At 38.6% G+C, this 23,662-nt stretch overlaps 1 protein-coding gene across 1 annotated transcript in view; it reads left to right on the forward strand.

The window, feature by feature from the left end:
* The window catches only part of LOC132816752 (high-affinity choline transporter 1-like), a 97,052-nt gene extending 74,853 nt beyond the window's left edge, over positions 1-22,199 (forward strand). Inside the window, exons 4-8 of the mRNA XM_060826666.1 lie at positions 390-538; positions 645-788; positions 17,587-17,740; positions 18,271-18,488; positions 20,626-22,199. Of these exons, the coding sequence (XP_060682649.1) occupies positions 390-538; positions 645-788; positions 17,587-17,740; positions 18,271-18,488; positions 20,626-21,237 (1,277 nt within the window). The 3' untranslated portion in view covers positions 21,238-22,199. The remainder of the gene's footprint in view (positions 1-389; positions 539-644; positions 789-17,586; positions 17,741-18,270; positions 18,489-20,625) is intronic.
* The last annotated feature ends 1,463 nt before the right edge of the window (positions 22,200-23,662 follow it).

The following is a 23,662-nucleotide window of genomic DNA, read 5'->3' on the forward strand; positions in this document are numbered from 1 at the left end:
CTAACTCTGAGATGGCTGGGCATAGCCAGTGTACTGTACACTAGCAAATAAAAGGTGACTTGGTGACTGGACCTGGGCTCTGTGCAGTTATTCCAGTCTTCTAGTTAACTGGTGATAAACAAGCGAGGCATATGCAAGACCATGAGGCAAGATTGAAGTAATGCATAATCCTGTGACTGCTGAGAGTTCTGTGTTGCTAGACATATCCTTTGCCCTTTCCTTCATTCTGACTTAACAAAGTTGTGTGTCTGAAAACATGTATAACTCGATGTTTTAGCTTGCATGAAAAGTAATTGATTTAAAGACGTTATCATTTGATAGCTACAAATTGATATTGTTGTTCCAGCTATTACATCCAGATTCATAGCTAATGACATTTCCTCCTTCAGGTTCATCATTGAGTGTAATTTTCGAAATTGATGTCCACTTGGCCATTATTATTTCTACTGTGATAGCAGTTTGTTACACTCTGATTGGCGGTTTGTACTCAGTCGCATATACAGACATGGCTCAACTATTATGTATCTTTGTAGGATTGGTGAGTTTTTAAATTATGTTTAAAATGATCCATTTAACTTTAAAACTTCTGGTAGAGAATCCATTTTGTGGTGGATTAAGATTTCTTGCTTTAATTTTCCATACAGTACATGAGCCTGCCTTTTGCTGTTTTGAATCCTGCGGTCACAAGTATTGCCATCACCGCTACAGAGTATGTTTACCGTGAACCTTGGCTTGGATACATAAGCCCTGGAAATGCATGGATTTGGGTTGACAATTACATTCTGATGGTACGTATGCAGTATCAATGATTATAATCCGTCTAAGATAAATTCACACAAAGCACAGGCTCCAATTGAAGATTTTTTCTGTTTTTTTCTTTAAATACATGAGTACCACATTAGCAATGTGAATGGTTTCCAGTGACATTTCAAGATGCCATTATTTGTCATAACACAAGGTATTTCCCTTCACAGGGCTGCAGAGAGCTAAAATATTTAATTGCTGATAATAATTGTAGCACTGGAAGACAAGTTTCTATTTTGCAGATCCAGATAAGGAAGTGGCAGTGAATGTTAACACCATTGGTTTAATAATCAAAAGGCAGTTGGTGCAATTTATATGCAATTAGTAAATCTGAAATTTATTAGCTAGTCTCTGAAATTTTGTCCATGAAACTGTAATCATTTTTTGTCAGAATCAATCTGGTTCACTTATTTCCTTTAGGGAAGGAAATCTTACCCAGTCTGGCCTACACGTGACTTCAGACCAGCAACAATGTGGGTGATTCTTAACTGTTCATTGAAATGGCTGAACAAACTAGTCAGCTTTATCACATGACTACAAAGTCAAAATGGAATAAAGCTTGAGAGACCACTTGGCACCAAACTTGCAACAGCACACCCTTTCCTCTGATTTCAATAGCCACTGCATTGACCTCAGGGGTCTATGTGTGGCAGTGACTGGAGAAAACAGAAGTGAATCCACGGGACAATGACAGTACATCAACCAGTGTACACGGAACAAAGCTTTGAGGGAATGTTGCCTGCCACCATAAATGCTGCAATGTTCACCTTATTAACATGTGGAGTTGTGCCAAAATTAGGAAAGCTGTCCCACAAACCAGTCAAGCAAAGCTCTAACATAAAAATACTCATTGAAGCATCCTTCACAGATTAATACAGACTAACACCAGAGGTGATGTTCTAGTGATGTACATTTGGGAGGGGATGACACTGACAATCCATGACATTGGATCTCATGAAGTCTTATAGCATCAGTTTATACATGAGCAAGGAAAACTGGTGATTACCGTCTCCTGCTCCATCATCTTTTGGCTTATGAATCAGTCCTGTTTCACATTGAACAACACTTGAATGAAGCACCAACTGTGGCAAAGACAAAGAATGCACTCTGGAGGAGAATTTTAATGTTCATCACCACAAGTGGTGAAACAAAACTGCTGCTAACTGAACTAACCAAGTCATAAATGACTTTGCTGCTAGATTGGTCTGTGGTAGGGGGAACAAAACCCATTAGGCCTTGTGCCCATTATTTTACTTGCTGAAATATTGGTAAGAGTGCTTACCCTACAATCCTCGTGGAGATACCCACCTATCACAGCTGTATGAAATAGGTTAGATTTTGTTCAGATCTAATCTCAAAACTAGGCATCCTTGAGGTTAAATGTTAAGTCATTAATAAAAAAAATTGAGGAGGTAATAGACCAGTAAATTACAGTCTGTCAATCTAACCTTGGTGGTGGGGAGATTATTATCAGAAATTCTGAGGGACAGAAAATATTGGCACTCGGAGAGACATGGATTAAACTTATATAGTCAGCATGAATTTGTCAAGGTGAGGTTGTATTTGACAAATTTGATGGAATTCTTTCAGGAGATAACCAGGATTGTTGATGAAGGTAACACATCTGATGTAGTCTATGTGGACTTGAGCAAGACTTTTAAAGAAGTCCCTCATGGCATACTGTTCAAGAAAATCAAAGTTCAGGGGATTTAAGACAAAGTGGCACATTGGATCCAATATTGACCAAGAGGGATTTGTAAATATTGTAAAGATGTTTTATTACAATGTTATGGAACTATGGTGAGACTGTTCCCAAATTATTGTGTATCATATCGATATTCTTATCTAAGGAAGGATATACTGAGATGCATCTGCAACTGAAATTCTGTTTCCAGTGGAGATTTCTCAGGGCTTGTTGCTGGTGCCCTTCATGTTTGTGCTGTTCATCAATGTACTTAAACAGGGGAGATATGATCAGGAAGTCTGAAAACATCAAAAAGTCAATAGGGTGTTAAATAAGGAAGAAGATAGCAATAAACTGCAGGAAGATATCAAAAGACTGGTCAGGTAGACAACAAGTGGCAAATAGAATAAAAAGTGTGAGATAATGCACTTAAGGAGGACTAATAAGGTGAGGGATTACACTATGGATAATAGGGCCCTGGAAAGCACTGAAGATCAAAGGCATCTTGGTTTGCATTTCCACAGATCCTTGAGATATTTGGGCAAGTAGATAAGGTGATGAAGAAGCTATATGGGATACTTGCCTTTATTAACCACCCATAGAATACAAAAGCACAGACATTATGCTGGAACTGTATAAAATGCTGATTAGGCAACAACCGATCACTGCTTTCAATTCTGATCACTTCATTTCAGAAACAACAAAAGAAGCATGCTATTTAATTTGATCAGGCAATTACAGGGGCATACAGCCTATCTATTTTGCATCTCACTAACAGTAAAATTAACCTGTCATTCAGATTTTTGAGATACTTTGCCTTTCTGAAGGTAATTTGAGATGCATTTGAAAAATGGCTTCTGGAAGCTGTTCCATGCTGACACTGTACAAGAGTGGCATTTTCTACTGTCAGGATACTGCTGGCAGTCTGAAAAGGCAATCTCCCAACTACATAATTGAGTAATATCATGCATGAATTTCAGACTTCATTTAACTTGCCTGTGCCTAATATAATCTGAAACAAAATATTTACAGTTGATGTGATTCTGCGATTGGGCAGCACTTGCTAAAACAACCTGAATGTGCTAATACCTGCACTTCAACCAATTTAAGAAAATTTCTTCAGCTCATATCATTAAATTAAAAAATACTAAAGAACTGTGGATGCTGGAAATCAGACACAAAAACAGAAATTGCTGGAAAATCTCAGGAAATCTAACAGCATCTGTGGAGAGAAATCAGGGTAAGGAGTAAATAACAGTTGCAGATAGAAACCAAAGAGAGAAAAGAACAGTTGGACGGACAAAGGAGTGGATAAGGGCCAGCCTGGAGAAGGAATGCCTATTAATGGGGACGATTAGTGGCTAACAATAGGTAGGGAGTTAGCAACTCCCCCTCCCACTCCACCAAGGACATGCAGGTCCTTGGACTCCTCCATCGCCAGACCATAGCAACACAACAGTTGGAGGAAGAGCGCCTCATCTTCCGCCTAGGAACCCTCCAACCACAAGGGATGAACTCAGATTTCTCCAGTTTCCTCATTTCCCCTCCCCCTACCTTGTCTCAGTCAAATCCCTAGAACTCAGCACCGCCTTCCTAACCTGCAATCTTCTTCCTGACCTCTCCGCCCCCACCCCCCACTCCGACCTATCACCCTCACCTTGACCTCCTTCCACCTATCGCATTTCCAATGCCCCTACCCAAGTCCCTCCTCCCTACCTTTTATCTTAGCCTGCTGGACATACTTTCCTCATTCTTGAAGAAGGGCTCATGTCCGAAACATCAATTCTCCTGTTCCTTGGATGCTGCCTGACATGCATTGACTGAACTCCACCAGGGTCACCCAGGAGTTTCCAAAAGGCAGATGAGAAGTTATGTCTGGTGGTCAGGATTGGATGCTGACATAGCTGCATTAGTGGGACAGTGCCGTAGATTGCCAACAAGAACAAAAGTTACTGCTCGCAGCTTCCCCACCTTCATGAGAATGGCTGGGTAAACTCCAGACTCAGTTACACATCAACTGTGGTAGCTGCTTCCATGGGCTAAATGTTCTTACTCAAAGTGGTTGAACATGCATGGAGTTCATTCATCAAACACAGCAATAATGATAGAAAAACTGTGCACATCTTTTTTAGTACACGGACTCCCAGAAGTGTTGGTCTCACATAATAGGCCATCATTTACCAGCAGTGAATTTGAGTATTTCCTAAAGTTGAATGAGATTTGACATATACTATCCATCATCCAATGGCCAAAAAGCAGTCCAAACTTTGAAAGCAGGCTTAAAGAAACAGCCTACAGCTTCACTAGACACCAAACTGTCCTGGTTCCTATTTGATTATCGGATCACCCTTTTTGCATCTCCAGGGTTAGCTTCAGCAGAGTCGCTAATGGGGAGAAGATTCCACAAGAGATTAATTCTGATCTTCCTGGACCTGGGAAGGAGAGAGAAAAATGGCATCTGGAACGCCAATGCTGAACACAAGACTCTGCTAAGTAAGAGAGCCAGTTTACTTCAGGTGACAAAGTTTGGTGCAAGAACAGCAGAAATGGTCCTGCATGGGCAAAAGGCATATTCAACACAAGGTCAGGTCCATTAACATATGACGTTTAGATAGTTACTACAGTACCATACAAATATGTGGACCATATGAAAGCTGCAAGCTCCCAAACCGTACAGGAACAAAATGTGCTAGGCTCCGCGACAGCGTTTTGTGTCTGTTCCAGAATCCATGGGTTCTCCCGCTTTGTCAAGTTTGAAGATACATCAGAATCTGAGATAGACATAGCGAATGTCACCACCTCACGCCTTTGCCTCTTGAAGAAGAGAATGAACTTTTTCCAAAACACTCCGGGCGCAGGAGGTGAGCTATTGTATGTTACATGCCGCCCGAATCAGAGGCAGAGTTGGAGAAAACTGACCTGGTGTTAAAACACCCCAGGAGACACTGCAAATAAAAGAAACGGCCTATATCCTTGGACTCAGAGGAGGAAGGATGTAATGTTTCTAACAAGATCAGCCAGGTGGACTTCATAGAATATGAATTCCTTATTGGGACTATTAATCTGGTCCAATCAGGGAGCCTGGCTGACAGATAAAAAATAACAGGAGTATAGGGAAAATATAAGCACCACTGCTAGGCCTTTGGGTGCTGTGCTAATGTTGGGAAGGAAAACAAAGGCAGTGTCAGAGGCTCTGTTCTCTTGGAGAGCTGGCTCTGAGAGAGCTGACTTCAGTGTCAAGGACGCTCCACATGTAAATAAAGGGTGACTTGCTGACAAGATACCGGCTTCTGTGGAGATATTTGAGTCACACGCCTTTGATCAAGTGAGCTTTAACATATTGTTTTCATACCTTCTCATCTTCAATTGCAGAATTTCCTCATTTGTCTTTGCACGCTATGAGTCACTTAAGAAACAGCCTTAAGTCACCATTACAAATCATCTTATTAGGCTACTGAAATCCTATAGAATTTCTCCATATTAATTGACTTTCTATTTCGGGAAGAATAGTAACATTTCGTAGTTTCAAAGTGTGGTTGCCTGGAACATTCAGCCTGTCTGTCAGTATCTGTGGAGAGAAAAAAACATAGTTAATATTTCAATCAGCATGACTTCCAAATAAGTGTCATTTTCACTCAAAACAATAACTCTAGGTTGAAACTAGAAGATAGGAGCTGCTGTAGGCCAGCCCTTCAAGCCTGCTCCACCATTTGATATGATCATGTTTAAATGTCCAACTCAGTCCCCTGTTCCCATCTTCTCCTGGTTTCTTTTGATCACCTCAACTGTAAGAACTATATCTAACTCCTTCTTGAAAACATTTTGTTTTGGCCTCAACTACTGACTGTGGAAGAAAATTCCACATGCTCACTATTATCTGGGTGAAGAAAGTTTTTCTCACCTCAGTCCTAGATGGCTTACCCTATGTCAGTCTCTCTTCATACATCAATCCTACTATCGGTGGAATCAGTCGGGTAAATCTTTGTTCCTCACCCTTTGTAGGAAGAACATTCTTCCTCAGATAAGATCAGGTGTCACAGAATAGTCCAGGTATAGTCTGGCCAAGGCACTGTAGAATTACAGGAGAAAGTGAGAACTACAGATGCTGGAGATCAGAGCTGAAAAATGTGTTGCTGGAAAAGCACAGCAGGTCAGGCAGCATCCAAGGAGCAGGAGAATCGACATTTCGGGCATAAGCCCTTCTTCAGGAATTACAGAAAGATATTCCTACTCGTATATCTAAATCCTCTTGTTATGAAGGCAAACATACCATTTACTGCAGTCACAGCCTCCTTTCAGTGACTGGTGTTCACAGACACCAGGTCACGTTGCATCTCCCCTTTTCCCAATCTTTCACTGTTCAGATAATAATCCACTTTTCTGCTTTTGCTACAAAAGTAGAAAATCTCACATTAATCCACATACATTTCATCTGCCTTGTATTTACCCACTCACTCAACTTGTCCAATTCACACTGAATCATCTCTGCAGCTTCCTCACAGACCAGTTTTGTGCTGTCTGCAAACCTGGAGATGTTATATTTAGGTCCCCCATCTAAATTATTATTATACTGTTGTGAATAGCTGGTGTCTAATAAGCAGTGACCCTTGTGGTTCCCCAGTAGTCACTGATTGCCACTCATAAGAAAGATTTGGCTATTCCTACTCTTTGTTTCCTGTTTGCTAGACAGTTCTCCACCCCCAAATGCATGCACTTTAATTTTACGTGCTAATCTTTTATGTGGCACCATATCAAAAATCATCTGAAAGTCCAATTAAACCACATTGCATCCTCAAAATATTCCAGTAAATTTATCAAACATGATTTCCCTTTCATAACTTCATGCCGACTCTGTCCAGTCCTGTCATTATTTTCCAAGTCCTATACTATTAAACTTTTGTACTGGACTCTTGTATTTTTCCTACTACTGATGTCAGGCTAGCCAATCTCTAATGTACTGTTTTCGCGCTACCTCTTTTTTTAAATGATGGGACTATATTAGCTACTCTACAATCTGTAGGAACTGTTCTAGAGACTTTAAAATCCTGAAAGATTACCATCAATGCACCCATTATTTTTAGGGCCACTTCCTTCTGGGATGTAGATTTTCATTCCCTAAGGATATATCAGTATTGAGACCTATCAATTTCCCTGAAATCATTTCCCTAACTGGTTTCTTTCAGTTCCTTCATCTCAATAGACCGTGTGTTCCCCAATGTTTTTAGGATGTTATTTTTGTCCTCTTTTTTGAAGACAGAAACAACATATGTATTTAATTGACTTGCCATTTCTTATTTAATTGTCTGCCATTTCAACTACACCCTGTTTTAATGAGTATTTCTTAGAATTTGCTCAAGTTAAAACCTAGTTAATAACCTGCAAGTTATTCATCAAGTTTATCTAGTAGTGCGAAATAGTATCTCTGAGCATGTTGAGTAGAAAAATAGGTTAAATAAAAAATATAAAAATATCATAAAATTAGCAGAGTAATTACTGGTGACTATTAATAGTTAAAGAAGTCACTGTGATTTAGTGATGGCGAAAGACATTCAGTTGTATGTGATAACATTTCCAAATAGAAAATAAAATAAAGAAGAGAGACTCTTACGGTATAGTGGTAATGCCCCTATGTCTGAGCTAGGAACCCAAATTCAATTCCCATCTTTGCCAGAGGTGTGAAATAATATCTCTGAACAGGTGATTATGAAAATGTATGTACAATTAGCACAATAAAGTATACAAATCATACAGCAGAAATAAAGTATAACCAAAGGCCTAATAGAAGAGAGAAATTTAAGGTAATTAGTATCATGAGGGAAAACAAATTGGACAAGTGTACGGAACTAACACAATATCAAATTCCTGAACTTTATAACTAGCACTCTAGAATGCTAAAAGTGGTCATTACAGAGTTTTTCTAGAATGACTCCAACAGGGAAAGTCATCAGAAGTAATTGTTATTTAAGAAAGGGTGAGAAAACAAGGAACTACATGCCAGTTCACCTGATATCAGTGTTCAGGAAATTGCTGGAATCCCTTATTAACGAAGTTTTATTGATGAACTGAGAGAAGACAAAACCAAATTGACTCTATGAAAGAAAAATCATGTTTGGAAAGTTTATTACAGTTTATTAGAGATGTAAGTTGTAGAGTAAATAAAGGGAACCAGCAGATGGAATATATGTGGATTCCCAACAGGTATTTGATAAGGTGCCTCACCCAAATGTTAATACACAATAGACTTGGAAGTTATTTATTAATATGTATTGAAGATTGGTTAACAGAGGTATAAAAAGGCAATTTCCTTCATCAGTGCTGGGTTGTCAGCTATTTTAAATCTATATCAATAACTTAAACAAAGAGACTGTGTAATATTTATACATTTGCTGATGGCACAAAACTAGGTGTAAAATGTACGCAATGAGGAAGAGACACAAATGCTATAAAGGAATATAGACAGGTTCATTAAGTGAGCAACAATGTGGCAGATGGAATAAAATGTAAGGAAGTGTGAAATTAATTACTTTAGTCAGAAGGATAGAAAAACAGAATATTTCTTAAAAGACGTTATGATTTTTTGATGTTGATATTCATAGAGACTTAAAGTGACTCCTTCTTTGGCAGTCCCTCAGGGTTAAGGATGACTCTACAGTGGTTCTACAGTGACTGAAATGTCCAATCCAGATGAGGGGCACACGCTGGATTCTGCACACTGTTTCTGCTGCTTGGAGATGCTGCTCCTCCAGTTTGTGTGTTTTAATGCAAGCGATTCTGATATGTCAGTGGGGAAGTTGCATTTGTTGAGAGTGGCTTTCAGGCTGTCTTCATTGCATTTCACCTGCCCTCCTAATGATCACTTACCATTGCAGAGGTCAGAGTAGAGCACCTGTTTAGGGTGTCATGTGCTAGGCATGATGATATAGCTAAATAATATAGGCCACCCATTGTAACTGCTGGTCATATGTGACCAGTGCCTCAAAAGTGGGGATATTGGCCAGGAAGAGAACACCTAGGTATGCCTCTCCTACCAATGGATTTGCAGAATTTGTGAAGGCAGTGCTGGTGATAACTCTGTAGGAATTTGAAGTGTCTGCTGTACATGGTCCATGTTTCTGATGCATGCAGGAGGCTGAGGACCATGGCTGTTTTGTAGGTGCTAGATTTGACGTCTTGGACTTTGAACACTCTGTTTCTCAGGCATCAAAATGATGCATTGGCAGATTGGAATCAATGTTGGCTTCTCGCATCAAGATGGGCTCCCAAGGTGTGGGAAATAATCCATGCTATCCGGGGGCACCTAGTGGAGTTTGATGGTTGGGGGTCTGTTGTTATGTAGCAGGTATGGGCAAGAATGGCCAGTAGATAACTTTTCTTTTATAGAAGTATTTTTGAAATTGGTGAATGAATCAATGAAGACTTACAGCATGACCTCTGAGTGTATGCACATGAAGGCATTATCTGCATACTGCAGCCCAGTGACAGAAGTTGGGGTGGTCAGATTGACATTTGAAGAGTTTCCCACAAGCCCTGTAGATTAGCCCCACTCCAATGGGGTGCTTCATAAAAATTGGATGAAGTGTTGCATGAGGAAGGTGGAAAAGAGCATTGATGTGATGACGCAGGTGACCTTGGTTTGCACTCACATTTGGTGTGTGGAGGATCCATTGGTGAGGATCATGGCTTGCATGTCATTGTTAAATAGGCAGGCAATGGTGACAAATTTCTGTTTGCAGCTGAATTTGAAAGGATATTCCACAATCCCACATGGTCGGCAGAGTCAAAGGCCTTTGTGAGATTGAAGAAGGCCAAGTACAGAAGTCAGTGCTGTTTGATGCACTTTTCTTGGATTTATTGTGCCCTGAAAATCATGTCCATTGCTCCTCCTGATGGGCAGACACTGCATTAAGACTCGAAAAGGAGTTCTTCAGTCATTGGAAGGAGGTGTTGAGGAGGATTCTCATGATGATCTTTCTGTGGCAGACAGGTGTGAAATCCTTTGGACTTTTCTCCTTTTTTGAAGATGGTTACAATTATGTATCTCCTGGCATGCTGTCTTCTTTCCAGACAAGGGTGATATGTTTGCGGTTTCATATCAAGTGTGCCTCTGTGGGGATTCCATCTGTGCTGGACACTGTTTCTTTCAATGTTAAAAGGTATTTTTGATCTACTCATGCAAGGAACAGATAAGGCTAGCATAAGATACAGCAAGGAATTTGGAAGGCAAGTGGCATGTTGACTTTATTGAAAGAGAATTGGAATACAAGAATGAAGTCTTAAAATAAATTTTAGCAGGCTATAGTGAAACCACACCTAGAGAATTGCATACAGACTTGGTCTCTATAACCAAGGAAGGACATGCATGTCTTGGAAACAGCACACGAAATTTGAAATTCAAATTGCAAGTTCACTAGATGTTTTCATGCTAATGGAAAAGTTGCCCTATTTGCGAGGCTGAGTAAATTGGTTTTATGCTCTCTGAATGTTAGAAAAATGAAAGATTATCACATTGAAACACACAAAATTCTTAAAGGCTTAATATGGTAGGCAGTAAAAGCTGTTTTCCTTGGCCAGGAAATTTAGAACACAGGAGTCGTAGCCTGAGCAGAAGGAGTTAATCATTTAAGATTGAGATGAGGAGAAACTTCTATATGCAAACACTTTTATGAATCTTTCAATTTTTACTTTTGACACAAATCCAGCCCAAAACATCCATGTTACCCAACATTCTTTTTCAGGTACTTATCCTGCCCAGCAATACAGGGTGAGGGAGCCCAAGAATGGTGCTTCTGAATTTCTTCACCAATAAATAGCAAAATTTTCAAATTAAAGCATAAAAATAAATGTTGAGGAAATGGCAAAGGGACATGATTACACTGCAGGACAGTCAAATTTGTATGATAAGTGATGTTCCATGTTTTAACTCATCAACTCTGATGATGGTTTCTCCCAACATTTGGCCTACCTTACTCTTATAGATATGATTGGTTTGTGGGCATTCCAACACTTTCTGAATAATATTATAAAGTAGATTTCATATTTATAAATGCAAATTGTGCAGGTGCAAAAGGGTTAGAAAAATAGATTGTCAAGCTTTAAGTTTCCTATTTATTTCCATAAGCAATTTTCCAGCTAGGTCCATTTATGCATTAAGCACAGATGTATACATCTTGTGTTGGTATTGCATTTCCTGACAACATTTTTAATACCTGCAAGGGTGACATTAGGAGAATGATTTTCTCTCAAGACAAAAGTTGGGAGTTAGCAGCCTTACTGACTCCATTGTCTGCTGCACATTTTCTCCAAGAAACCCATGGTGAGTTATGGTAGAGCATCTTGTAGATGGTAGGCTCTGCTGCCAATGTGTTCCATTATTCGTTAAGTATTTAAGGTCTCCCAACCATCTCCTAATCTCTTTTTTGGAGTTTTGGAAGGCCTTTCGTAACGCATATAAGGTTTTGATAGATATCTCTGTAGGAAAGCCATTACCCAATACATACCTAAGCAGTCCCTTTGATTGAAGATGACTTGGTTTCACTTGTGTTTGACAAATTTTGAAATGGTTGGTAAGACTGATGTGTAATCAGTGGACTGCATCACATGTGGAGCAGGTGGTGCATGAAAGGGTTACACAGTTGAACTGCTTGAACGTTTGTCTGCTCTTTCCTATAACTTGACACTTTATGCTTCTGACAAGATCTCTTAATGTTTTTGTGCATTCCTGAATATACCTTAGGTATCATACTTTGTGCGACACTGATGGTATCAGGTTTCCAAGCTACAATGGTAGTGCAGCATTCAGGGCTGTCATTACTGAATTGCCCACGAGGGTTCTGATGCTCCAAATCCCAAAGTTCCTTTTGATGAATGGAAAGATGTCTCAATATGATTTTGTTTTCACAAAATGTGACTGGATTATTTCATGCCATACATTCTCCGCAGATTGGAACTGGATCCAATGGCAAGGGGGATTTGAAGATTTTTTTATTCACTGATGGGAAATGGGCTTCACTGTTTGGGCCAACATTTATGATCCATCAATAATTGCCTTTGAGAAGGTGGTGAGCTGCCTTCTTGAATGACACAGTGCGTGTATTATAGGTAGATCTACAATGCCGTTAGGGAGGGAGTTTCAGGGTGTTGATCCAGTGAAAGTGAGGAAACAGCAATATATTTCTAAGTCAGGATTGGAGGTCAAGTTCTGGTCTGAGACATTAGCTAGTCTGTGCATGATTAGGTAGTATATAACCTGTAGCCAGGAACCACATTATAAACACTAAATCTGGTGATTTAATATTGTCCAACAATTGAACAAAAGCATTTGTTACATGATTCTTGAATAAATTCAAACATTTTGTTTTCTCCCAGGTGTCAGATATTAGGAATCTCTGTGCTTTAGAAACTATATCAGACTTGTTTATAATAAAAATTAAACCAGACCAGAAACCCAAGAAAGTAAATTTTGCTTAATTACTTTGAACGTGCAGTTCCTCTTTGGATACAGATCTGCTAAAACACACAATGCATTGCCTCAGTCTGAACTGATGTCTATAACACAGACATATACATTAGAAAGAACACGTACTCACAACTTATCTTGTTGAATGCCTCAATTTCAATGCCTGAAATAAATATCCCTTACCCCTTCAATATCAATTAGAGTTATATCTTGTTTTCTATAGGTTAAAGTGCTGCTTTCTGAACCTCAGTAATGTCACACAATTTACATGTGCACATACTTACAAGTTCTTCACTTGAACTGATAAGTTCAAACCTGACAGAAAGCTCCCAACTTAATCATGAGCATGTAAACCTGTAGCTGTTGGTAACCTGACCCAAGTATATATGCCTTATCACAGTAATCATCCAATTATGTGAAGAAACAGCTTATAGGACTTACTTTCCTATTCCTATTTTATATTCTAATGTCAATGCCAGGTTCTTCTATCCAAGCTGTACTCAGAATGGAGGGATGACCCTTTAGAACTGAGATGAAGTGGAATTTCTTCCGCCAGAGAGTGGTGAATCCATGGAACCCTTTACCAAAGAAAGCTCTGGAGGCCAAGTCATTGAGTGTATTTGAGACAGAGATAGATAGGCTCTTGATTAGTGAGGGGACCAAGGATTATGGAGACAGGGCAGGAGAATGGGGTTGAGAAAAATATCAGCTGTGATCAAATGGTGGTGCAGACTCTGGGATGAACAGCCTTTTTCTACTCCTATATCTTATGGTCTTATGTTCTTGTTTGAAACTTCTACCATGGAGAAGGTCTAAAAGTCTGCAGCAGTGGTTGGTTATGTGAGGTGTTGGAAGCAATATGTTTCCCAGTATTTTCATTTGAGTGAAGGTGAAATTGAAATAAATTTCTTGATTATTTTTGGATACCAGGCTTCAATCCTGCTTTGAAGACCAGGTGGGCCACAGTTCATAATGAATTGAAATTATCTGACAAGGCAACTGTCCACAAATACAAACATCAACTGTCACATAAAAACTAAGAGAAAGAACACAGCTATGAGATCACCCTAATGTGCCATCATTGATTCTTCAGTATGAATCTTCAGAATTAGTAACTGGCAATGGAATTCTGTCTTTAATTCCTTCTGTACAATATAGCACTTTATGTTAAATAATAGCTATATCCTGGGTATTTGGTATGAATCTGCACTGAAACTTTCCATGTATCTACGAAAAATCTCCCTGTAATGACTGTTTTCAGTCAGCCACAATGAATGACCTAAATAATACCTCTAGTACAGGTAATTTTAGATGAGCATCCAGTTTTCATATAGCTTTAAATATGATGGAGCTCTCAATAAGGCATCACGCAGTGCATTTCTGTATGTGCAATACAGGTAGGATAATTCTTCATAAAAGACATTATGTAGAAACTTGCACCGTCTTTGACTCTCTGCTGGGTGAAGTATATTGTTCTAACAAAGAATTATTTTTAAAAGTCCAACAATGACTGGTGTCTCGAGCACATCTGTTTTAATTCAGAAAACTGACAGAAATGGATCCAACCTCAAGTAACATGTCAGTATCAATGCGTTTTGGCTGTAAGATGATTAGTGAATTGGGGAACGATTTTTTTAAAACACAAACTCCTTTTGGCTATTATGTGATTCCATCCCCAGCTACCTTAAGTCCAAACTAGGTGTTTATTTCAGTCAAGCAAGAGAGGTTGGATGATGGGACAACTTTTTTCTGACCTCATTGTTGATGTTTTCGAGGATGATTTTAGAAATTATTGCTGGAGAAAAGATTTGGATTTCACGATTTTCCTTATTCTGGACAAAGCACCAGGCCATCCTCCCACTGTTGGTGAGCTTTCTGAAAACATCAAAGTGCTCTTTCTACCTCCAAACACAACCTCATGGTTCATTCAACCCATGGACCAGGATGCAATAGCAACTTTTAAAGCTTATTATTTAAGGTGCACATTCAGAAAGCTGACCGCAGCAACTAAGGGGGGTAATGAGGACAGTGATCTTCAATTTTGGAAGAGCTTTAACATTAAGGATGCTATTGACATTATTTTGGCCTGGGGTGATGTCAGTAAGGACTGCCTGCTTGCAGTTTGGCAGAAGCTTCTCCCAGATTTTCTTCATGATTTTACAGGCAAGAACTTTGCACTTCTCTTTTGTCTTCTATCCTGAGGGAAGTTGAGAAGCTGTTGCAGCTCTTAGAAGACAATGATTACAATCCGGAATGAAACAAAGTGGCAGTTCGTGGCATAAGTTGTATCTGGCACCTTACGAATAGCTTCTTCATGAACAAAGAAAGATGGCAAAGTAGCAAAAACTAGATGCCTTTTTTAAAGCCAACCTCAAGAAACATTCCGAGGACAATGAACTGCAGCCATCCACTTCTGGACTAAATTGTTTTTTTGTCATAATCCTGCACCCAGAACTGCACCTGAAAGTAATGATGACCTCAGTCCCATCTTAATACAGTACTGTAACTCAGCAAACTCAAAAATCCCTTAAAGTGTTAAACTTATTGTGTTATTTCATTAAAATATATGATATTAGCATTTACTTAGACTGTGCTATCATTTGTGTTAGACTAACTACTATTTTTGTTTTGATTTTTACTGATATTTTTGGTCATTTGCCCCAACCCTGTTTTTCCCATAGGCCCCATTATTTCTATCGCGCAGCCCAGGGTAACACAAGAATGCAAGCACACTGCGTTACAGCAGAACTGACTGTGTTAGAAAAGACTGAACAAGTTGGTTTCTTTTCCTCTGGAACAGAGACAACGAAGGGCTGGCCCATTAGACGTCTCTAAAATACCAATGATTTTTTTTCAGGTGATGTGTAAAGATGGTCTTTCCATTTGTAGGAATAAGCAAAGCCAAAGCTCTTAAGTATCAGATAATCGCTAATAAATTCCAATAGCAGATTTAAGAAAGCTATCTTCAGCTAACCAGTAATGAAAATGTGGAACTCACTATTATATAGGATACTTGAGGCAAATAGCATAAATATACTTAAGGGCGAACTAGGTAAGTTGCCTGGCTGAACCAAAGGGTCTGTTTCCATGCTGTATGTCTCGATGACTTGAAGTACATGAGATAGAAAAAAAGGATGTTCTAGTAGAGTTAGGTGAATAAGGTAGAAGGAGGCTTGTGCACAGCGTAAATATTGGTAGCGAGTTCAATAGCCTGCCTCTGCGCTGTATAAATCTAAAAGACCTAGATTTTTACTAAAATGACAAGAGTTCACCTTCTTACTCAGCCAGTGTTGAATTACAAAACCTTTTATTTATCGATTGCCTTTAATGTCATAAATATCACCCATCAACACACATCAATACAACATAAAACCACATAGGGTGATAGAAGGACAGATGACTGAAAGGTTCGTGTAAGAAGTGGATATATAAAAAAGAATTTGGAAGGAGGAAAGCAAGTTAAGGAGGGAGAATTGAATGAAGGAAGTCTTTAGCATCAATGTAGCTGAAGGTACGATCACCAATAATGGAACAAGAGGCCAGAATTCAAGAAATAGAGTTACCACAGAATGTTTCAGAATCATAAAATACCTATGGTGTTGAAACAAGCCCTTTGACCCAACAAGTCCACACTGACCCTCCGAAGAGTAACCCACCCAGATTCATTCCCCTTCCCTATTATCCTATATTTACCCTCAGACTAATGCATCTAATCTACACATACCTGAATACTATGGGCAATTTAGCATGGCTAATTCACAGAACCTACACATCTTCAGATTGTGGGAGGAAACTAGAGCACCTGGAGGAAACCCACGCAGGCACAGGGAGAATGTTCAAACTCCACACAGTCACCTGAGGCTGGAATCAAACCTGGTCCCTGGTGCTGTGAGGCAGCAGTGCTAATCACTCAGCCACTGTGTCACCCTGGTGGACTTGAGACTAGAGAAGAGTACAAACATTATTAATGGCAAGACCATGGATAAATTTGAAAACAAGAATACAAATTTTAAGTGAGGCAGAGCCAAGTACATCTTCGTGAGCAAAGGAGCGATGGGTGACTGATATATAGTGTGAGTTAGAGCATGGGTATTAGATTTTTAAATGATTGAAAGTTTACCGAGGAAGACTAAATGGGATAAAAGCCAGGGATGAAATAGTCAAGTCTAAAAGTAACAAAGGCATAAATGAGGTTTTCATCAGCAGATGAGCTGAGCCATAGAAGGAGTTGGGTAATGCTGGTCAGGCACTTTTAGTGATTGCACAAACACATGCTTAAAAGCTCATTACAGGCCTAGCTATGACTTCAAGGTTGTGAATAGTCTTGATAAACCTCAGTTTAATTAGACAGAGGGATGGAATCAATGACTAGGAATCCAAGTTCGTAGCTGGGGACCAAAGACAACTATGTAATAAAACATGACAGCATAATTTTCATCAATATCCAACCATATCAACAAATTAATGAGAAATGTACAGAATTGGTCTTAAATCAAGACTACACACTTAAGTATGTATAATAAAAATACCTCCCTTTTAAAAGTGTTTCTCTGGATGTAAATATTCATCCATGATATATTTCTGTGTCAAAGACCCACAACTTATAGATATTAAGGCTAATTTTATTTTTCTGTTTTTGCAGATTTTAGGAGGAATTCCTTGGCAGGCATATTTTCAAAGGGTACTTTCGGCCTCCACAGCTACTCAAGCACAAATACTTTCCTTTGTGGCTGCTTTCAGTAGTTTAATACTGGCTCTCCCAGCTGTAATCATTGGCGCAGTAGGAGCATCAACTGGTAATGTGAAACTGTTCTAAATCATATGAAAAATCATCAATGTCTAATCAGGGTGAAACAATCAAACATACAGATATAAGTGTACAGACAGCAAAATTATCAAAGCACATATGTAGTGATTGTAACAAGGTCAGTCAGGTTGACCTCACAAAATATGAATTTCCGGATTGGGACTGTTCCTTGTTATCCAATCAGGGAACCCTGGCTGACACTTAAGAATAGGAATGTCAGACATCACTCTGAGAGCTGGCTCTGAGAACATTGGATCAGTGTCAAGTCTCTCCATGTGTAAATAAGGGAAGACTTATTGACAGGATACCAGCCTCTGTGGACCTATTTCAATATGATCATTGATTTTAAGCTGCTTTTTACCAAAACAATATTTATCCAGAAATTATGGATTGCTAAATGTGTAATGCAAATTTCAACTTACTTTGTTTTTTTAAATTCAGGCACTAGAATACAACTAAACAGAGGATTCTGCTTGCTAGAAGTCTAAGGGTTATTTTTGTTTCACATTATTGTTACAGACTGGAATCAGACAAACTATGGTCTTCCAGATCCTATGGGGAGAAATGAAACTCAGATGATTTTGCCAATTATACTGCGGCACCTTTGTCCAAGTTATATTGCATTTTTTGGCCTTGGAGCAGTTTCTGCTGCAGTGATGTCATCAGCTGACTCTTCCATCCTATCAGCAAGTTCCATGTTTACTAGGAATCTTTATCATGGTGTACTTAGGCGTGAAGTGAGCATGTCTTAAACCTACAAGTCTTCAAGTTTATTTATTGTACATATTTATTTTCTTTTATGATATTTCATGTATTTTACCTAGTAATGTGATTTTAAGTTGTATGTAAAGTTATATTTCAATCTGTCATATGAGTAACAATTTATTTTAACCGCATTTTCTATCAAGTCGATTGATTTTTTACTACTGAAGGTGGTTACTGCAGTATATCTATATTAATACCTTTTTTAAAAATATATTTATCCACAAATATATATGGTCTTGCTAATTGCATAGCAGGAGAAGTAGAGTGGGTTTCAACCTAAAAAGTGGTGTCACGGGTGCAAATTTGGGAAGTTATGGTATTTCAATGAATGGAAAAACTGCAACAGAGGAAGGAATTAATGTGGGAAAGAGTAAGCAGATAATGACATGAATGGACAGAGAATGCAGATCTAAGAGAAAATCAGCAGATAAGACTAGAAGTTACTAAAATAAAAAACAAAACAAGGATAATGTATTTGAATGCATGTGAACTAGTTGTACAAATTGAGATAAGTAACTACTATCTAGTGGCCATAACTAAAACATTGCTGCAGTATGATCTAGATTGGGACTTGAATAATGAAGTTAGGAAGAACAGGAAGCTCAGCAAGGGTAGAGGAGTGGCTGAGTTAATAAAAGATGGTATTAGCACAACAGAGAAGGATGACCTAAATTCAGGAAATCAGGATATTAAAGCCGTGTGGAGAGAGTTGAGGAATGATAAAATAAAGCAATCACATGGGAAGGGTGGGTCCACGATAATTATTTTGAATTTAAACAAGGGTAGTTCTGACAAGGGCATGCAAGCAGAACAAGCAAAATTGAACTGGCAATTTAAGTAAAGGAGTAGGTCAATAGAGATGCAGTGAGAAACAGTTAAGGTGATATTCCAGAATGCATAGTTAGGTAATTTCGATCAAACAAGAAAAATTCTAAGGGACAGACCTGCCAGTGATAGTATTAATCTAAAAGAACAGATATGTGGTTGTGCAGATCAGAAGATTGGACAGAAGAAAAGCAACAAAAGATTAACAAGGAGGAAAAAATTAGAGTGCAAGAGAAAATTAACTAAAAGTATTTTTAAAAATAGGAAAACTTTCTTTAGATACTTAGATATTTAAAAAGGAGACAAGATAAAGTGCTGGTGCTATAGAAAATCAATCTGGGGAATTAGTAATGAAAGATGAAGAATGGTAAACGATTTGAACAGATATTTTGCCTTAATCTTCTCTAGAGAGGATACAACCAGAACATCCTGGAAATAGCTGCAACTCGGGAATTGAAAGGGAGGGAGGAACTGAAGAAAATTGCAATTACCGATAAAATAGTACTGAGTAAATAGTTGGAACTGCAAGGTGATAAGTCCCCAGGCTCTGGTGGACTTCATCCTAGATCTTAATAAGAAGTAGCTAGTGCGATAGTTGACGTATTAGTTTTAATTTTCCAAACCTCATTAGAATCAGGAACGGCTCATTTAAACTGGAAAATAGCTAATGTAGCTCCTTTATTCAAAAAAGGATGGAGATAGAAAAACAGGAAACTACAGGCCAGTTAACTTGACATCTGGCATAGAGAAAATGTCAGAAGCTATTATTAAAACATAGTGCAGGAATGTGATTCTGTGCTCCAGGCTAACTAGCATCAGGCAAGATGGCTATATTAATGATACAATAGCCTAAAGGATCCTATTCCTGATCAGCATTGAATGATTCTCACTTGGAACCACATGCTTTAAAAAGTTAGTTAAGTCTCTTGCGACACAATAACATCACTACTTCTACCTCAAGGCCAGAAGGTCTGGATTCAAGTTCCACTTGCTCCCGTGATGTGTCATAATATGCCTGAGCTTTTTGATTAAAAATACTTAAAGTATTGGTTATTTCTGAAATGATAAATCACAACCAGTATTCTGGCAATCACTGTTTAGGTTCATATTTGAAAATTGGTCATTTGGGCAAGGTAACAAATCTGACTACAATCACCTCAACAAATTTCAGGATATTGTGAAAACTGCACAAAGAATATATTTTTCATAAATTATTTGAGAGTAAACTTGTTACATTAAAATAGTCAACTATTTTTCCTTTATTTCTCTTCTTGTGCATTACAGGCCACAGATAATGAACTGGTGTGGGTAATGAGAGCAGGCATCATTATGTTTGGATCAATAGCAGCAGGAATGACATGGATGTCCACTTCTGTCTATGGGTTATGGTACCTAAGCTCGGATCTCATCTTTGTTCTGCTTTTTCCTCAGCTGGTATCCGTACTGTATATCAAGGGAACCAATGTTTATGGTTGCCTCACTAGTTACATCTTAGGTATTTTTCTCCGCATTAGTGGTGGTGAACCGTACCTACGATTACAACCATTGGTCTGTTATGCTGGATGCTATTTGGATATCACATTTCCAAGTGGACCAATATATATCCAAACATTTCCATTCAAAACTTTGTCGATGTTGTCATGTTTACTGATGAACCTCAGTGTTTCATATCTGACCAAACTTCTCTTCGATAGGGGAGTGTTATCACAGAAAATGGACATTCTTAAAGGCTTTGATTCACAGTCTAAAAAAGAAAGAAATAATAAAGTAGGATCACTGAACAATGATAACACGGATATAGTTGAACAGACACCTACAGATAAAGAAGCTATGGACCCTTTTAATACTACTTCTGAAAATATGGAACCAAACATTCATCAAGCTCAAGTCCAGTGACTTCAAAAATGGATGATTGACACATGCCTCACTTGAAAGTAAATTCAAACGTGGATATTGTAGCAAAAAAAAATGTATTACACCTGAAGCAAATGCCGAGTGGTTTTGGTTAGGAGCTGTAATAAATAAAACAAAACTCACTGATAAACACGTAAAGCTAGTGGACTAAAAATCCCAATTGAGTCAATTATTAGCATTGGATATTGTTAGCTAGTTACTATTCCAGTTAGTTTACAACACCAACTTGCATTTATTTAACACCCTTAAGGTAGGACAGCACTCCGAGGCATTTCCCAGGAGTGTAATCAGATGAAAATTGATACTAAGTCAAACAAAGAGACATTGGGAAAAGTGGCTTACTCAAGAAGATAGGTTTCAAAGGAGAAAAGTAAAGCTTCAGGAGAGAATTTCAGAGATTACAGGCTAGATGGCTGACAACTCTGACAGCAATGCTAGGATGAAAGATGTAAATGGTACACAAGAGGCCAAAAGTAGAAGTATCAGAATTATTTGTAAAATGTAGGCCCAAAGAAGTTTATGGGGATAGGGAGGAACAAAGCCATGAAGAAGCTGAACCATGAGATAAGGATTTTAAAATCAAAGTGTTGCTGGACCAGTAGTCAATTCACATCAACAAATGGAATGAATGAGGCTTGAGAAAGGGTTGGATATAGGTAGAAAAGTTTAAAAGAGCTTAATGTTCATATAGTGTCAAAGGTATGATATCTGCCAAAAAAATGTAATATTTGAGACTGAAGTTAACAAAACCATAGATCAAACTTCCAACAATACACGGGTGGGGATGGATGGAAAAGCAGCGAGACAGGTCAGGGAAATGATTGAAGAGGTTAGACACTTAATTATGACCTTCTACAGCACATTTACCTTTGCTCAATAAAGCTGGAATTCCTGGATTTTCAAAAAAAAATTCTGTTAATTATTTTCTAATCAGCTTTGCTGTTTCTATTGCTGTTTGCTTACTTATGATAGTCAAGGGTTCATATCCATATTGTTTCAGTGTTTAAGCAATTATTAATGATAATTGGATGGCTAAACTTTTACTATAAGTAAATGAAAGCTGACTGAAGTCAAGATTGGTGTATAATTCGCTCCATGCCAATACGTGCAGTTACATTTCAAATATCTTCAAAGTGAACATTGAATCTCAAAATGGACAGTTCTTGAAGTGTTCTTCTACATCCTGTATAATGCATCCGGCATTATAAAAAAGTCACTGATATGAAAATATAGCATTCTTCCTAAAATTACTCTATGCCACGTAATGCGAAAGAAGTTCCTTTTATAGTAAGTTGATGAGAAGATTTTCTCCTCCGAAATCTGGCTTCATAAGGCAGTACCAATGTAAAATGTATTTTGATTCAATTTATAGTTCTTTCTGTAATGTGATATGAAAGGTCATTAAACAGTAGGGGACAATAACCACTCATTAAAGGTAAGAGGAGACTTTATTCCTCAGCTCAAGTAATTTGTGAATTATTTCAGCACGTTAGAGGTAAAATGGATGTTAATCCTTTCCTCGGTTTTGTGCTTAAATACTGCTTCTCTTGATTTCCTAAATTGACTTGCTGTGTTTTTTTTTGCCTGATTACACCTATTAACAATCTAAGTTATATACAACTGATAGAAATGCCCCAATAATAGAACTTGCACTTAGGTTTCCTCGAATAGTGGATCTGCACAGATAGCTTGCTGTCATTTAAACCGTATTTTAATTGTGAGTGAAGGGAGTACATGATGTAGATTTGGCAAGTGTTATCCTTTTGTTGGTTAATTGACATGAAGATATGGACATTTAAACTCCTAGAATTAATTTTTAACATTTCAATTCAAACATAAAATGTTTCCAAATATGGTGTCAATATGACAGAAAATAAGAAAGGAGAAAGTGAGGACTGCAGATGCTGGAGATCAGAGCTGAAAAATGTGTTGCTGGAAAAGCGCAGCAGGTCAGGCAGCATCAAAGGAACAGGAGAATCGATGTTTCAGGCATAAGCCCTTCTTCAAGAATGAGGAGGGTGTGCCAAGCAGGCTAAGATAAAAGGTAGGGAGGAGGGACTTAGGGGAGGGGCATTGGGAATGCGATAGGTGGAAGGAGGTTAAGGTGAGGGTGATAGGCCGGAGATGGGTTGGGGCGGAGAGGTCGGGAAGAAGATTGCAGGTCAACAGCAGATAACAAGGTTGACCTGCAATCTTCTTCCCGACTTCTCCGCCCCCAACCCCTCTCCAGCCTATCACCCTCACCTTAACCTCCTTCCACCTATCACATTCCCAATGCCCCTCCCCCAAATCCCTACTCCCTACCTTTTATCTTAGCCTGCTTGGCACACCCTCCTCATTCTTGAAGAAGGGCTTATGCCCGAAACATCGATTCTCCTGCTCCTCTGATGCTGCCTGACCTGCTGCA

Source organism: Hemiscyllium ocellatum, chromosome 6, assembly GCF_020745735.1.
Source record: "Hemiscyllium ocellatum isolate sHemOce1 chromosome 6, sHemOce1.pat.X.cur, whole genome shotgun sequence".
Taxonomy (NCBI): domain Eukaryota; kingdom Metazoa; phylum Chordata; class Chondrichthyes; order Orectolobiformes; family Hemiscylliidae; genus Hemiscyllium; species Hemiscyllium ocellatum.